At 41.8% G+C, this 16,455-nt stretch overlaps 1 protein-coding gene across 4 annotated transcripts; it reads left to right on the top strand.

The window, feature by feature from the left end:
* The first annotated feature begins 5,500 nt into the window (after nt 1-5,500).
* TMEM52B (transmembrane protein 52B) lies at nt 5,501-14,320 on the top strand. Of its 4 annotated transcripts, none has more exons than XM_021092362.2 (5): nt 5,501-6,092; nt 8,300-8,343; nt 10,478-10,516; nt 11,068-11,234; nt 12,763-14,320. In XM_021092362.2, the coding sequence occupies exons 1-5, from the start codon at nt 5,808-5,810 to the stop codon at nt 12,999-13,001; spliced, it is 774 nt and encodes a 257-aa protein (XP_020948021.2). In that variant the 5' UTR covers nt 5,501-5,807; the 3' UTR covers nt 13,002-14,320. The 4 variants fall into 4 exon arrangements, with proteins under 4 accessions (XP_020948021.2, XP_020948020.2, XP_013843842.2 ...); XM_021092361.2 differs by having other exon boundaries at nt 12,745-14,320; XM_013988388.3 differs by lacking the exon at nt 10,478-10,516.
* Nucleotides 14,321-16,455: the final 2,135 nt, after the last annotated feature.

Raw genomic sequence — 16,455 nt, 5'->3', positions numbered from 1 at the left:
TAATCATAAGCTTGGTTTCAAAATCTGTGGGTTTATTTCTGTCTTTTAAATAAGTTCTTCTATGTAATATTTTATTAGAATCCACATATAAATGATATCATATATTTATCTTTCTCTGACTTACTTCATTCTCTATGATAATCGCTAGGTCCCTCCATGTTGTTCCAAATGGCATTTTTTCACTCTTTTTTTATGGCTGAGTAATATTCCATTGTATATATGTACCACATTTTCTTTATTCATTCTTCTGTCAATGGACATTTAGGTTGCTTCCATGTCTTGGCTATTGTAAATAGTGATGTAATTTTTAAGAAAATTCTCTCAACATCTGCAGATCAGATTGCCATCATAATTTTTTTCCTCTCCTCATTATATATATTCTAACAGTGCACTGTATTGATTTTCAATTCCATTAATGTTATTCCATCTCTCCAACTAAAGTATAAGCCCATTAAAAGTAAGCATAGATCCCTCTTATCAAGGAAATATTCTTTCATACCAAACTGGCATCCCACATAATGTGTAGTATTCTGCAAACAGTAGAAAACTAACACTTGAGGTTCTTAACTATGAAAACATCACCAGCATAAACTGGATTTTAAAACCAAAAGGAAAAGAAAACTCTGTCTCAATTCTTTCATTATGAGAAAGAGGAACTAAAGCCCCTCCAAAGTTCAGTGGCTTCCTGAATGTCTTTTTTCTATCTGATGCTAGATAAGAACTCAGTTTACTGTTCTTTCAATTATACCAGATAATAAAAGACATGGATGGCTTCTTCTGATAATATTATAAATGCAGTATGAATCTCTCTCGAAGGATTCAGTGAGAGGCATTTCAAGTCACCAAATCAGAGAATATCCACTTCATAGAAGACTTCAAACACTGTGTCGGGTGGAGGATAGCCACACCAAGGTCACCCTCAGATCTCTTCCTGATGTCTCTCCAACCAGAAGCTCACATGGAGAGGGACAATACAGCGAGTATGAAAACTACATCACTTACCATCTTCTGGGTGATCCAGCTTCTCAACAAGGCCATTTTTTGCCTTTGGCTATTCAAGCCTGTCAGAAACAAGTGGGTTCCTTTCTTTTCTTATTGGGATAAAACTTACATAACATAAAATTTTTTGTAGTTCCTGTTGTGGCTCAATGGGTTAAGAACCCAACACAATGTCTGTGAGGATACAGGTTGGATCCCTGACTTTGCTAAGTGGGTTAAGGATCTGGTGTTGCAGCAAGCTGTGGTGTAGGTCTCAGACATGGCTCAGGTCTGGTGTTGCTGAGACTGGAGCACAGGCCTTAGCTGCAGCTCTGATTCAACCCCTAGCCCAGGAACTTGAATATGCCATAGATGCAGCTAGAAAAAGAAAATTAAAAAAAATTTTTTTACTGCTTTAGCCATTTTTAGGTGCACAGTTTCATGGCATTAAGCACATTCACATTGTTGTGCAACTATCACCATATTTCATCTTCCCCAACTGAATCTCTGTATCCATTAAACCATAACTCTTGTGATGGGTGATTTTCTGTGTCAATTTGATTGGGTTACAAGGTGCCCAGACATTTGGTCAGACATTCTTCTGAGTGTTTCTGCAGGGGGGTTTTTGGATGAGATTGACCGTTTAATCAGTAGAGTAAGGCAGATTTCTCTTCATAACAGGAGTGGACCTTCCGTCAGTAGAAGACCTAAATAGAACAAGACTGTCCTTCCTCCAAAAAGAAAAAAATTCTCCAGGAGACAGCCTTTGGACTGAGACTGCCCTTGACTCTCCCAGGTCTTCATCCTGCCAGCCCACACTGCAGAATTGGACTTGCCAGCCTCCATCATTCCATTATTCATTTTCCTATAATAATTTTTTTCTTTATATATACAAATTCTATTGGTTTAAATTCCTTGGAATTGCTGACTTATTCAATGCCTCATGCCCTCCTCCTCCCAGTTACTGGAAATCACCATTCTATTTTCTGCCTCTATGAATTTGCCTACTCTGGATACTGCATACAAGTGGAAGCATATGATAGCTGTCCTTTTGTGTCTGACTTATTTCACTTATCATAATGTCTTTAAGGTTCATCCATGTGGTAGTATGTGTCAGAATTTCCATCCTTTTAGGGCTGAATAATATTCCACTGTCTACCTATACCCCATTTGTTTATCCATTCATTCACTGAGGGACTTTTGGGTTTCTCCTGTTTTGAAAATATCCACAGGGATAATTTCTACAATCTTTATGTGGCAGACAGATGGACAACCTTTTGACAGATCTTAAGTGGTTTTCGTTATCCCTGCTGTGTGATCTCCGCCTTTGGAGTGTGGCTGGGCTCCATGGCTTGCAGTGCAGCACAGGTGATGTAATGTATGTAATTGTACATATGCAGTCAGGTAAGGTGAGTGCCTGTCTCACTGAAGTTTCTTCCCTCCCTCTTGCTCCCTCTCTCTCTTCCTCTCTCTATTTAAAGAAGCAAGCTTACACGAATCCTACAGCCACAGATGAATCGATTCTGCCTAGGAGAGTTAAGAAGTAAATTGTTCCCCAATTAAGCCTTTAGATGAGAATACAACCCAGCAGACACCTTGACTGCAGCCTTGTGAGACCCTAAGCAGAGGACCCAACTAAGCAGTGCCCCCACTCCTGACCCACAGATAACTGTGAGATATTAAATGTGCACTGTTCTACATGGATGCTTACATAATTTGTGGCACTGTGTTACACGATACATAAAGCTAATAATTCCGTGATAACCTTAATCCTCCTGCTTTTGTTAAATTTCCTAAATCTCATCCTGTCACTGACTTCCAGTGCCCCTGAGGTTGTCACTCAATACTTAGGCTGCAGTCTTGGTTCATAAAATATAGACGCTATCTTTTATGTCTTCCTAGTGGAGCTTCCAGTAGTTGCAAGATAGAACTGGTTTCTCTTGCCATATCATCTATTTTTGCCATGGCTCTGGTCCAACTGAATGCTCAGCTCTTCATAGTTCACTCTTGGGGCCTCAGAATAATAATAGTCCTAGCCTCTGTTTCACTGAGAGAGGAAGGGAATCTACCGTGGGTCACGTGACCCAGGCAAGGTCAAAAGGAAACTAATCAAAGGAACTATAAATAAGTAATTCTTGAGCCCCACTTGTAACAGCTATTGTATAACAGTTCCCTGAAGCACAGGTGAAAAAGCCTGTGTACACTACCCTCCATTGGTTCCACTCCACATCCTTAACGACCTGGGGACAAGCTAATGATTCACAAGCCTAATGGAATCCCCAGATCGTGCAGGGTTGATCATTCCCCTCTACCTCAGCAACCAGCCCTTCCACGGTGGACCTTCCTCAGCCTTCCTTCTCGAATCCTCTTTCCTCTCTCATGATTCCCTCCCTAGATGGTTTGATAGGGACGGAGCCCAGAGTGAAAGCTGCCACAAGGCAGAATCACTTCCATTAGGATAAACAAGAAGTTCTCTTTCTCCAGGGAATAACCCCGTAGCAGGGAGGGGTGGGGGGAGGGGAAGTGGCAGTAGTCTTTCTAAGAAAGAAAAGTAACAAGAAGGTCATTAACAGAATTCTATTTTGTTCAAGCCTGTTAGGAAGCTGGAGGGCAAAGAGATGATGGCAATCACACGGCAGGAAAAAGCAGTGGGGGGGGGGGGAAGTCATGTTAATGGGCAAACCTGTTCATGCAGGTGAAGGCTGGCATGATTGGGAGAAGAGATGGCTGGGATAGCAAGTGGAAATATTCAAGAACCAGAATGCTAGGAAACCTTAAACATGGACATGGTAACAATTCACATGAGAGGCAGAGGGACATTAACTATCCAGCAAAAAAGTCATTGTTAAAATTGAGTGGAAATCAAGACAACCTTACAAAATACAACACTTACAAAATATTTGTTATATCAGGATTATTACATGCATTTCATATACAATAGCATGTTTAATTTCTATAAGTGTATGAAGTAACATTATCATTATTATCCCATTTTATACAGGATGAAACTGAACCAACAGAGAGATGTAATAACTTGCCCAAGGTCCCACAGCTAATAAGCCACAAAGTAAGTATTTAATCCCAGACAACCTGGCTGGATTCTTAGCCATGATGCCCTACTGCCTCTCTGACAAGAGAAAGAAAGAGACGGCCAAGGTCAATGATACTGTACGTCCATGTACATGACACTCTGAAGAGAAACATTCTAATAAAAAATGCCTTCATGTCTCTGATTGTATTTTCTCTATGAAACAGCATCCAGGGAAGGTCAAGTGAGTATTTTATTTCAAGTTCATTAGTGGGAAAATTGAGGATGGAGAAACTACATTACAATTTGGTGGAGGACCAAGATTAGAATTCTACTCTCTTGTCCTATAAAATACTTCCTACCTGGCCAAGCTTTCTGCAGAAATTCGGAAAGTACACTTACATTTAAAAAAAAAAAAATGATGCAGGAGTTCTTGTTGTGACTCAGTGGATTAATGACCTGAGGTTGTCTCTGTGAGGATATGGGTTCAATCCCTGGCCTCGCTCAGTGGGTTAAGGATCCAGAGGTGCTGCAAGCCATGGTGTAGGTCGCAGAAAAATAGAAAAATATCTCATTCCAGTGTTGCCTTGGCTGTGGTGTAGACCTCAACTGTAGCTTTGATTCTACGCCTAGCCCAGGAACTTCCATATGCTGTGGGTGTGGCCATAGAAAGAAAAAAATAATAATAATGCAGTGCTCATTTAGTTTTGGAACTGAATGATTTTGAATCGCCAGGACCACACCAGGCTTTTCTTTCAAAAGAAAAGCTATTTGCTTTCCCAAGCTAAGAAAAAAAGTTAAGTTTATATCCTCCATTCTCATGTCCCATTGTTAAGCCATGCGATGGCTTTTTAGAATCACCCCATCCCAAAGCCTCCCCACAATAGTAAAATCAGACTTTCCAAATTAGGAAGGATCTGAAAGTTGTTTTTTTCCAACTCTTATGAGAAGAATTTTTCCCGTTCTTTTTATGAAGAAATTCATATTTTTATGAAATATTCTGTATTTTTAATATGTTTTAATCCTTTCTATTATTAAGTAAAAGTCTACTGGTGTAAGCATACATCATTTATACAGCCATTTCTTTGTCCCTGTAGAGATGTTTCTTTACAAATATTTTATGTCCGTTCCATGTGCACTTGTTTTCGCTCTGACTTTATATGAGAGAGAGAGAGAGGGAGAGACTTATAGCTCTTGAATCTCAGTGTGAAAAAAAAAAAAAGAAAAAAGTTTGCCTAGTTTAACTATTTCAGTGGAAATTGAAGTCAGGGTGGAGGGGGGAAATCTCATGGACAGCACCCAGATATTCTAATCTTCAAACCTGACTTCTCCAAAGATGGGAGCGCTTTCCAGTTCATGTGGCAAACTCTCAGCCCTACTTCAGTGTCTAGGAATAAATGACCCAGAACCAGGGGAGTTGATTATCAACACAGTGAAGGGGAGGGTTTCAAAGAGCAAGAGAGGAGGGCTAATCACAGGGAGAGGGAGTGACTGGAAATTTGTAGGGTGACTTTCAACTTGCAACCATCTCCCTGGAGTGCTTGGGTGAAGGACCAAGAATAGTACTCCCTTTCTGATGGAGAAGACAACTTATTTGGTGGCCCTCAACTTGCCTTTGATTCTCCTTGGAGTCCAGTGTCTCACCACTGCCTAGAAAAATACCTCATTCCAGATACTGATGTGTCCTCCTTGAATGCCTTCCTTGCAGGGCAGTGGGAGAAAGTTAAGGACATAGAGAAAGGATTCAAAGGAGAAGAAGGGAAGGCAAAGGGAAGCCAATGGGGAGAGCTTCAAGCCAGTGATGGAACTAAAGATGCCAGGATGGAAGGGGAGAGGAAAACCACAGAGAACAGCAGCCCAAGGGAGTGAGAGGAGAGAAAGAAGGAGGGAGAGAGAAGGAAAACCTGATCTATTGCTGAGAAAAGTTTCTCTCCTTAAGTCCTGTAGGTCAAGAAGACAGACATGGCACAGACCACAGAAAGGAGGCAGTGGACACCCAGTGCCTGATCTGGGGAAAAGGGAATCCAGCCCAATGGGCATTCAAGCTCCAGCCCTGATGACCTCTGCCCTGGTGTATTTCATCCAGGTGAGTCGTGAAAACACTGAAATAAGGCTTTTGTTTGTTTGTTTCTCAAGTAAATCAACTCTCGGAAGAATCTGGGGGCAAATGAAAGAGGGGGAAAGACATATATAGAACCAAAGTGATGGTGGGGAAAGAATAACTAGAAAGAATAACTAGAATTCCCATAGTAGTATAAAGTTACGTAGGGCACAGGGGACTAATGACATGGGTGAAAACAGGAACATATATACAAGTAGGACAGCGATGACGATTTAGAAGTGTCTCCTGTATATTTCTCTCTTTTAACTTATCACCTATCCCTCAAAATCCCAAGTAAAATTTTAAAACTACCTACGTAATTCCCCTAGTGTTTCCCACATCAGTCCTTTTACTGATCTAACAGTTCAGATGCCTCGGGATCACAGATAAGAAAGAGAAGTCTTTAAAAACACTTTGCCCCTTTTTACATCTCTCAACAAAAAATCAGAAGATCCTGAGTAACTCATTAGCTGAGAAGGGTCACTGGACGTAGGGATTCTGAACCACTGTCGGGGGGAAGTTTATACAGCTTTGAAATCTATTAAGAAGGAAACCAAATGAAGAAATGGGCTGGCATCAATTTCCTGCAGAGGTCGGGGCAGGGCGGGTGCAGTCTGTTTTGCCTCCTATATACCAGTAAGCGTCTTTTTTTCCTCTCTTTTTCTTGGATTTTCTTCTTGCTTCCTCTTCTCTTCCTTGTCCTTCCCTTCTCTTCTTTTCTTGCTTCTTCTTCTCTTTTTGCAACAGTTCTGAAAAGAGGAATTTTATCTGCTGAGCACTTTGGGCTTTTTCTTTTTCTTTTTTTTTAACCTTCGGTTAGGAACAGGGGTGGGTTGAGGAAACACACACTTTGTCATGCTTAACAGCCAACTATTTTAAATTAAAACAAAACTCAGGAAATGTCTGCGGAGATCAGCTGTTAGTCCTGCGACAAATCCTTTTCACGCGATTTGTAAGGACCATTCGTGTTCCCTGCCTCCGCCAACAGACTCCCAATAAGTACACATCTACATCTTTTTTTTTTTTTTTTTTGCCATTTCTTGGGCGCTCCCGTGGCATATGGAGGTTCCCAGGCTAGGGGTCGAATTGGAGCTGTAGCCACCGGCCTACGCCAGAGCCACAGCAACGCGAGATCCGAGCCGCGTCTGCAACCTACACCGTAGGTCACGGCAACGCCGGATCGTTAACCTACCGAGCAGGGGCAGGGATTGAACCCGCACCCTCATGGTTCCTAGTCGGATTCGTTAACCACTGCGCCAGACGGGAACTCCTCTCCATCTTTTTTTAGAGGAACTTTGCGTTCTTTATTGCTGAGATGTCAAGCTGTCCAAGTTATTGGAAGAGAGAAAGAGTGTCTAGAGCAAAAGTTTACCTAGAGAGGCTTCCGCGGGAGAAAATGAACGGTAATATAAGGTAGAAGAAGGAAGGGCGTTTCCTTTCCTGGGAGTAGAAGGAACTTGATAACAACGTAAGGAGCTGTTGGTAAGAAATTCAGGCCACACACATATATGCTGGAGTTTGATTTGTATTTGTATCCTTGCCATACCAATAGGTGTGAGCAGTTTGTCATGTTACTTAAACCTCTATGCCTTAGTCCCTTCATGTTTCAAAACAGGGTTAAATATACCCACCTCCATTGCTATTGTGATGAGATGCCCTGAAATCTTAAAATTTCAAATCTTAAAATGTGCCAGTCTGCTTGGCACATAATATTGGCACTATTCAATACGTAACTTTTCCCCTCCCCTTTCCCCCTCTTCTCTTGTACAGTGAATTAGTGATGCCCTGAGGGAATGAATGCAATTTGTAACTGAGAATTAGGAGGACAATAACAATACCCTGAGGGGCAGATCAGAAAATGTCTAAGATAAAAAATTATTGATATAAATGCTGCCTCTTATTCACAAAGTCAGTGATGGTCACCTACCACCAGAAAAAACAAAACCCAAAACAAACCAAAAAACCAGATTAGATATTTGCTCTTCCAAGTTTTCCCACTTCAAATTTGATAAAGAACAGGCATGGGAGAGATGCAAACAGCCCTAGACAGGGCTGACCCCATGACCTTGTCCTTGAATTTGCCCTGCTCTCGCCAGCTAACCTCACAGCAGTGTCACGAGGTAGGATTCATAGGCTGCTGAGCAGAGCCGTTAAGGTGATTTTCCTGTCTGAGATTATTTTCCTTCCTACAGCTTCCTTGGGCAAGATGTGAGGAGAACTGTGTCAGTCCTGAACAGTAAGTATCTGGGCGTCCCCACGGGGAGCGGGGAGAGGCAGACAGAGACATCCACACCCCAGACGGGGTCAAAATCTGGGTCAAAATCTCATTAAGTATCTGTGACTTCCCTTATTTCTACTTAAAGGGGCATCGATGCATTGACTTCACAGACAGGGGTTGTCCCCAAACAGACGTGCCTTCGTGTCATCTTAAGGATTCAAAATAGTACTGCTGACTGCATGTTTTCCAAAGCCAATCTTCCTATCAAAATAGCAGACCTAATCTCAATGTAACAGTTACAGAGATTTGCAAAAGCCTTTCCTCCTATGCTTCTCAGTGACTCACCAAGATAGTCTGGATTCATCAGTCACAGGCAGATATATTCGGGGAATTGCCAAAGACGCCTCATTTCCTATTTTTTAGGGCACATTAGCAATTATTGCAGACTTCATTTAGCTGTCACTTTGAGGTGCTTATCCCTTAACCTAAACTGTCTTGATTAGGTTCACATAAACACAAAGGACAGAAAAGATAAAAAAGGAAGAGATTCCTTTCTCTTGGGGGGAAACTACTGAACAGAGCAGGGAAGGTTTGAATAAAGATCTTACTTAGGCTGAAGGAAAACACATATTTAGCCATGGGAAGAGTTTCCCAACAGCCAAGTCTGTTAAACCCGGGGGAAGCGGATGGCCTTTGTTTCTTGTCACATGCTTTCTGAAGTTTTTTAGACACCACCCCAGGAAGAGTTATTTTTAATAGAATCAGGGGCTTTGAACAAATGGGAATGTGAGAACACGCAGAGAAGATGCTGTGCCGTGAAAAGGCAAACTGCACGGTCTACAACTGGGCAAACAGAGAGGGTGTAGACATGGATTTCAATAGATTTCAACAGACCATTATACCAGCAAGTATGAGCAAATGTATTTATCTTCAAAGACAAACCTTTGCCCTCCCCTCCACCCCACCCCACACTCCTGCAGTGTCCCCACACTTCTTCTCCCATGAAGTCCATGTGTTTTTCATCCTAGAGTGAAAACTGATAATTGCCCTGGTTCATTCAGAGTATTTAATGAGGTTTCTAATGAAGTCGGTTTCTACATTTTGCCCTTGTCTTATTTGGCCTCAGTTTTGACCCTGAATGTGAGAATCTAAAGACCTTTTTATGGTGGACATCCTTATGGTTTTACAGTGGCCCTTTTTTTTCTTTCTTTCTTTTCTTTTCTTTTCTTTCTTTTCCTTTTTCGGTCTGTTGTTTTGTTTTTGTTCTCTTTTTTAAATGTAAATTCCCAGGCTAGGGTCAAGAATTGGAGCTGCAGCTGCCAGCATATGCCACAGCCATGGCAACACACCTGCCATCTACGCTCTAGCTTGCAGCAGCGATAGGTCCTCACCCCACTGAGTAAGGCCAGGGATCAAACCCGCATCCTCATGGACACTATGTCAGGTTCTTAACCCGCTGGGTCACAATGGGCACTCCCTCTCTTTTTTTTTTTCTTTTTTTCTGCTTTTTATTTTTTATTGATGTATAATTCATTTGCTATGTTGTATTATTTTCTGGCGTATAGCAAATTGACTCAGTTATGCATACATGTACATATATATATATATTCATATTCTTTTCCACTATGGTTTATTACAGGATATTGAATATAGTTCCCTGTGCTAGACAGTAGGACCTGGTTGTTTAGCTATACGGTGGCTGTTTTTGCAACAATTTGCAAAACATGAATTACAAATTTTTATGTTTATAACTGAAATTTTCTTTATATTTAAATGTTACTGACCGAAAAATATAGTCAAACCTTAACTCCGAGGTTTCATTTTCACTCTTTGTAAACTTGCATTGCAAGTTCTTTCTTGGGAATTGTCATTAACACTGTTTCCAGGGGCCATGTTCTATCAACATTATTTTCATGACCACTAGTTTAGTCTATCTTATAATGATTTACACAATACCATTTATGATAAAAGTCACTACTAAAGGTATCCCATTTCATAATAGATTCATCTGGTTACAATGACATTATAATATAACCTGTGATGCTTTTATTATAGCAAGGCATTATATCTTGTGATTCATATTTCTGATTCCGGAATTATAAGGGACATTGACTATAGTTTTATTGCAAAAAATTTTTATTCTTCTCCATAGTTGCCTGACCACGGATTGGGTACATCTCTGGTACATATGGTAAGTTTCATCACTATTACCCAGAAAGATGTTTAAAAGGGACTTTTTCTCAGGGGTAATATTTTTTTAAACTTTTTCGGTTTTTAAGTATTTTGACAGCAGGAGGAAAGAAAGGTCTGAGAGAGCCAGTCTACTTATCTAGCATCTCATGGGTTAAAACTTCTTTACCTCATTTCTAACCTATGTGACAATAAGCCAGGATTTCCTATTTCAATACCATCTCCTGGGCCAACATCAACGGACGATTGTGTACTTTCTCGGGGTCAGCTCTAGAACAAGTCACGCAGAGATTACTTCAGTAAAAAGCAGCCCCTCTGAACCACATCAAATCTGTTATTAATTGTTCCAGCGAATGGACTTAGCCTTGCTGCCAAAAGAAGAAAGTATTTACGTGAAGGGAAAGCCTAAGTGTTAAAATCTTGAGTCATTCTATAAAATATTGAAACAAGAATTAAAAACGCAGACATTGAAGACTGATTCCGCCTAAGCTGGGAAACAACCCAGGCCCCCCCCCCCCCACGAACTCTCACCACAGTGCGGGTTCCTTGCAGGTTGCTGGTGGTCGTGGGCGCATTACTTCTGCTGTGTGGCCTGACTTCTGTGTGCTTCCGCTGCTGTCTCGGTCGTCAGCAAAATGGAGAAGAGGAGGGCCGACCCCCCTATGAAGTGACCGTCATCGCTTTTGACCATGACAGCACTCTGCAAAGCACCATCACTTGTGAGTACATGGACGACTAACAGGGCAGGTGAATCCAGGCTCAAAACAGTACTTAAGGTGCGCTCCAACGGTGTAGAAACACTGGTCGCAGGAGTTCCCATCATGGCGCAGTGGTTAAGGAATGAGGTAGCGGGTTCGATCCCTGGCCTCCCACAGTGGGTTAAGGATCCAGCCTTGCCATGAGCTGTGGTGTAGGTTGCAGATGCGGCTAGGATCCCACATTGCTGTAGCTCTGGTGTAGGCCTGCGGCTACAGCTCCAATTAGACCCCTAGCCTGGGAACCTCCATGTGCCGCGAGGCCAGCCCTAGAAAAAAGACAAAAAGACAAAAAAAAAAAAAAAAAAGAAAAGAAAAGAAAGAAAAGAAACACTGGTCGCATAGTATTAAGGGTTCTAAAACTCAGGGTAGCTTTAATTTCCAGAACCTGATAACCTGGTTTCTCATGGATGCAGTGTGCTCAATTTTTTTATCTGACTGCTGATAGAGTGAAGAAATAATCAAAATGTTGGAGACAATTTTGGAAATGGCTTAGAGGAAGGATTCCCAAGGTTATAGCTATTTTGATAAAACTATTTTAAGGAGTTCCCCTAGTGACACTGCTGAAAGGAATCCGACTAGCATCCATGAGGATGTGGGTTCCATCCCTGGCCTCGCTCGGCGGGTTAAGGGTCCGTGTTGCCATGAGCTGTGGTGTAGTTCACAAATGTGGCTTGATCGCCCATTGCTGCTGCTGTGGTAGCCCGGCAGCTGTAAGTCGGATTCCACCCCTGGCCTGGGAGCTTCCATATGCCACAGGTGTGACCCTTAAAAAAAAAAAAAGCAAAAACAAAAAACAAACCAAAAAACTATTTTAAGCTCTGAACATATCCTTTTCTCCAAAATGTCTCAGATCTTGTATACATTTCCTATTATCTGTACTATTTTTATCTTTAGAGAAATTAGTCATGTGTACTTCCAGTTCTTTATTCGCCAGGTCTTAATACATTAAATATTAGTCCCAACACTTGATAATCATAAGCACTCCTTCTTTCCCCCTTTGTTCTTTTCTTTGGATTATATTCTTTCCTAAGATTGGAGTGAAGATCAGGCAGAACAGCAGGTGACACTACACTGTGATATTTATTTTGAAAAGCGAGAATGCTCTGCCAAGTTGTTCACTTTCCCTGCTTTTCTTGTGTCATGGTCATTTTGGAGAAAAGACAAATAAGGCAGAAAGAACTATTTCCAAGGAGTCTGTGACTTTAGTGGGTTGATAGAAAGGGTTCCAGATCTGTAAATGGGAAAGGGCAAGTTTGTGAGATGCGGCAACACACGTTAGATTATTCGAGGAAGCCAGGAGATGGGAATCTCCTAGCAAAGGATGAAGTTAGTTTCTAAACAAGCATCACAGGATTTTCATAACATCTGTGGCCAAGGGTGATGGTGGGTTTGGACACCTTTTAAAAATGGAGGAGTTAAGTGTAGTGTAAGTCCCTGCTGTCTGAGGACACCACGTTGACTTGAGCTCTAGTTCTTCTTCCCTTCCCAGCCCTGCAGTCAGCGTTTGGCCCTGCAGCTCGAAGAATCCTAGCCGTGGCTCACTCCCCCGGCTCCCTGAGCCAGCTGCCCACCTCCATGGACACCCTCCCAGGGTATGAAGAAGCCCTTCACATGACTCGCTTCACTGTTTCAAGGTGTGGGCAGAAGGCACCTGATCTACCCCCGGTGCCAGAAGAAAAGCAGCTGCCTCCGGTGCACAAGGAGACCCCAGAACACTCCCCAAACTGATGGGAACTCTGGTTTTATAAATGAGGTGTGGGGGCTCTGTTCAGAATTGGTTGAGATTCATAGACAGATGGACCAGTTTTCCCCCTAACTTTCAGAAAGCTTAGGATAGCATCTAAACATCATTCTGTGGAAAAGATGGGTTCCAACTCTGCAACTCTTCAGATGCATGTATTTTCTGATGTGGAATGTTCCAGTTGGGAGCTTGTATTCTTTATCCAGTGACTAATATTTGCAATTAACCTGTAATGATGCTGATTACTACTGAACAGGAAAACAGCAAAACTATCTTGGATTCCTGCAGCTATTGAGTTTCTTTACCCAGAGCAAACTGCAAGTTGCTTGCTTCTCTACCAGTGAATAGACTGTATACATTTATGAAGAAAGACAAGAGTGTAGGCATAGCCATAGATATTCATGCACTGAATTTGTGCATCCTTCCTCTCAAGAGAACACTCACCTTTATACTGAGTATGATGATAATTTTGGATGTCATACAATACCTCACTGGAAATCCAGAATCCAGAGGTGGGATTTTAAGAGAACACAGTAGGAGCATATCACAGTCTTTCTTTCATTCTGGTTCTACCCATCAGCAAGTGTAGGAAACTGCATAGAATGCAGTAACAGTTCTATTCATTTTTTAGTTCCTCTGCCCCACAAACACACGCACACATACAGATGCACGCGTGCATATACCCACGCACACTTTTCTTAACTCTAAAAAACTGCCATTGCTTTGCTTCTTTCCTCTTTCCTACTTTGACCACTTAAAGGCCACGTGTCCCTAGATAAATACTTACTTCTAATGGTGGCCTTTACTGCCACCTAGCGGATGCACGGTTGAAATTCATTCTTCTATTGGAGCGTCTCAGCATCACCTGTCCTGTTCTTGGAGCACTAACTGGATGGGATCCTTCCCAGGGCACCAGCCCACTGTTCAGTGCTAAGCTGTCTGCATAACATACTACCTCTTAAATGTACTGTTACTGAAAAAATTTAGGAAGTTAAGTGTATTTGGGGGAAAACTACTTGCCAGTGACTTTTAAAAAGTCTTTCAAGCACCATTTTCTCTTCTTAAAATAGGGGATAATGACACCTCCAAAGAGTGTTCTGATCAAGTAAGCTATACATAAGTGATAAGATTTGTAAACTGTTATGCACATGTATTTGTTAATCTTACTATCAACAACGAATTTTCACCTGCCTGCTATGATTCCACTGAGATGTGTTCTGATTTGTCCTTTCGCCAGCCACCCTATCATCAAGACACACCTGATGTAGCTTTATTTCATCAATAAATATTTGTCGATTGAGGCAAACAACTGGAGATGATGTGATTCCTGTTAATGTGTTCTGTGTAGAGGGAAGGGATATTGGAGAACACTCATTTATTAGGCAATTAGCTCCAATACTCAGGGAGCAATACAGAGCTGGGAAATGACTATTTAGTGTACCACCTTCTTATAAATACTTTCTTAGAATGCTCACTCAGCCCAGAGGGAACATGTTCTCAGTGAGTATAACCTGTTGATGATCTGAATTTATCCTGAGTCATTTAAGAAATTGCTTCTGGGTGGAGTACCAGTTGTGGCTCAGCAGTAATGAACCTGACTAGTATCCATGAGGACACAGGTTGCATCCTTGGCATCTCTCAGTAGGTTAAGGATCTGGCATTGCTGTGAGCTGTGGTGTAGGTTGCAAACAAGGCTCCTGAGTTGCTGTGGCTGTGGTGTAGGCTGGCAGATGCAGCTCAGATTCCATTCTTATTAGCCTGGGAACCTCCATATGCCACAAGTGCGCCCCCCACCCCAAAAAAAGAAAGAAAAAAATTGCCTCTGGATAGTGTTAAATGCCTTAATTGCTCATAGCACCCTAGGGGGACTTGTTTTGCCACTGCCAAAATGAATCTCTTTATTAGCACATAGTCCATAAAATATTCTAGATACGATGGTCTGGAAGAAGTGAAAATATCCTCAGGTAGAACAAGATCTGGAAAGAACTCCTACCTACAAGGATCTTATTCTAAAGAGATCTCTCTGCCCCACTTTCCCCTCTCCCGTCCCTCTCCTTAGCCACATGGACTCTTCCACTCCTGAAACCCTCCCATTTGTCACCAGAGATTAGCAGCTTTTTGACTTCACTTCTGTATCTGCTCAGTCTAAGACATCTGTTCATCAGCTCGATCTCTTTCACCACTGATCTCAATTTTTTTTAACCCCTTTTTTTCTTCATACCAATCTCTCAAGCTCCAAAGGTCGGTTTGCTGAAGCTAAGTGGTAACTCCCCAAAGTCTACATCCCTGAGCAGGACTGCAGTCAGAAGGATGTATCTGGGACCCCATCATTGGCTCATCAGGACTTGCTGATGGATCCGGTAGGAAAACAGTAAGGGCGAGTGTGAGCAATGACCTGAGCCAATGTGTGGACGGTGCAGCTATTTATGAGGTTGGGGGAGACTAGCGGAGACCAGATTTAGGGAGACAGTCAGTGATTTCTAAAACGAGGGAGGAGTTCCTGTTGTGGCTCAGTGGTTAATGAACCCGACAGGCACCCATGAGGATGTGGGTCTGATCCCTGGCCTCGCTCAGTAGGTTAAGGATCAGGTGGAGCCTTGAGCTGCCGTTTTGCTATGGCTGTGGTGTAGGTCAGCAGCTACAGCTCCGGTTCTACCCCTAGCGTCCATCCAAATCTGATGGAGGTTTGGACTGAACCTCTATATGCCACAGGTGTGGTCCTAAAAAGACAAAATAAAATAAAATAAAACAAATAAAATGAGGGAAAGGCATTTGATAGCAAAATATAAACCAAGTTAATCTGAGACAAAGTCTAGTACACAAACGCAGCAAGGAAGGTGCACGTGTGTCAATGAGAAAAAATTGTTTTCCTTGAGATTGAATGAGGAAAGCTTCAAATTGTGAAAAAGAAAAAAAAAAGATGTTCTGTATTGGACCTCTATACTTTGCCATGTTTGTAAAATTGCCACAAAAATTGCTGGCTTTGCTGTTATGGGACTCTGGGTTCTGGACAGGAGGATATGCATTTGGAAGCCATGAAGTTAAAATGTGTATTTATATATATGGATATAAATGGGAAAATCAATTCTCCATCTTCCTTCCTCTTGCTTCTTCTTTAATTATTCACTTTTGATTAGTTTCTTTCCTTTAGTAAACATTAGTTTAGTTTGAATTATATGTTGTAAAAAAGGACAGAGAGAGCAGAAGCTGAAGGAGAAAATTATGGCGTTAAGCCTTGTAATGAGTGATTCAGATACTCAACTTGAAGACTGTGATGGAAGTTTCTTAGCAGGAGAGTTCCATGTGATCAAATTTTCAGAAAGATACTGAGGAAAGTTTGAGATCTAAGCTGAAGTGTGAAGAAGGCAGGTCTTCCTTGCATACTGTAAAAATCCCACTTAAAAGTGATGAAAGGAGTTCCTGCTATGGCACAATGGGCTA

The sequence above is a fragment of the Sus scrofa genome, chromosome 5 (genome assembly GCF_054392235.1).
Source record: "Sus scrofa isolate SSC_HxYL_T2T_F1_AM1 chromosome 5, Sscrofa_HxYL_maternal_Yorkshire_Landrace_v2.0, whole genome shotgun sequence".
In the NCBI taxonomy this organism is placed as follows: Eukaryota; Metazoa; Chordata; class Mammalia; order Artiodactyla; family Suidae; genus Sus; species Sus scrofa.
This window is presented reverse-complemented; position numbering and strand designations above follow the sequence as displayed.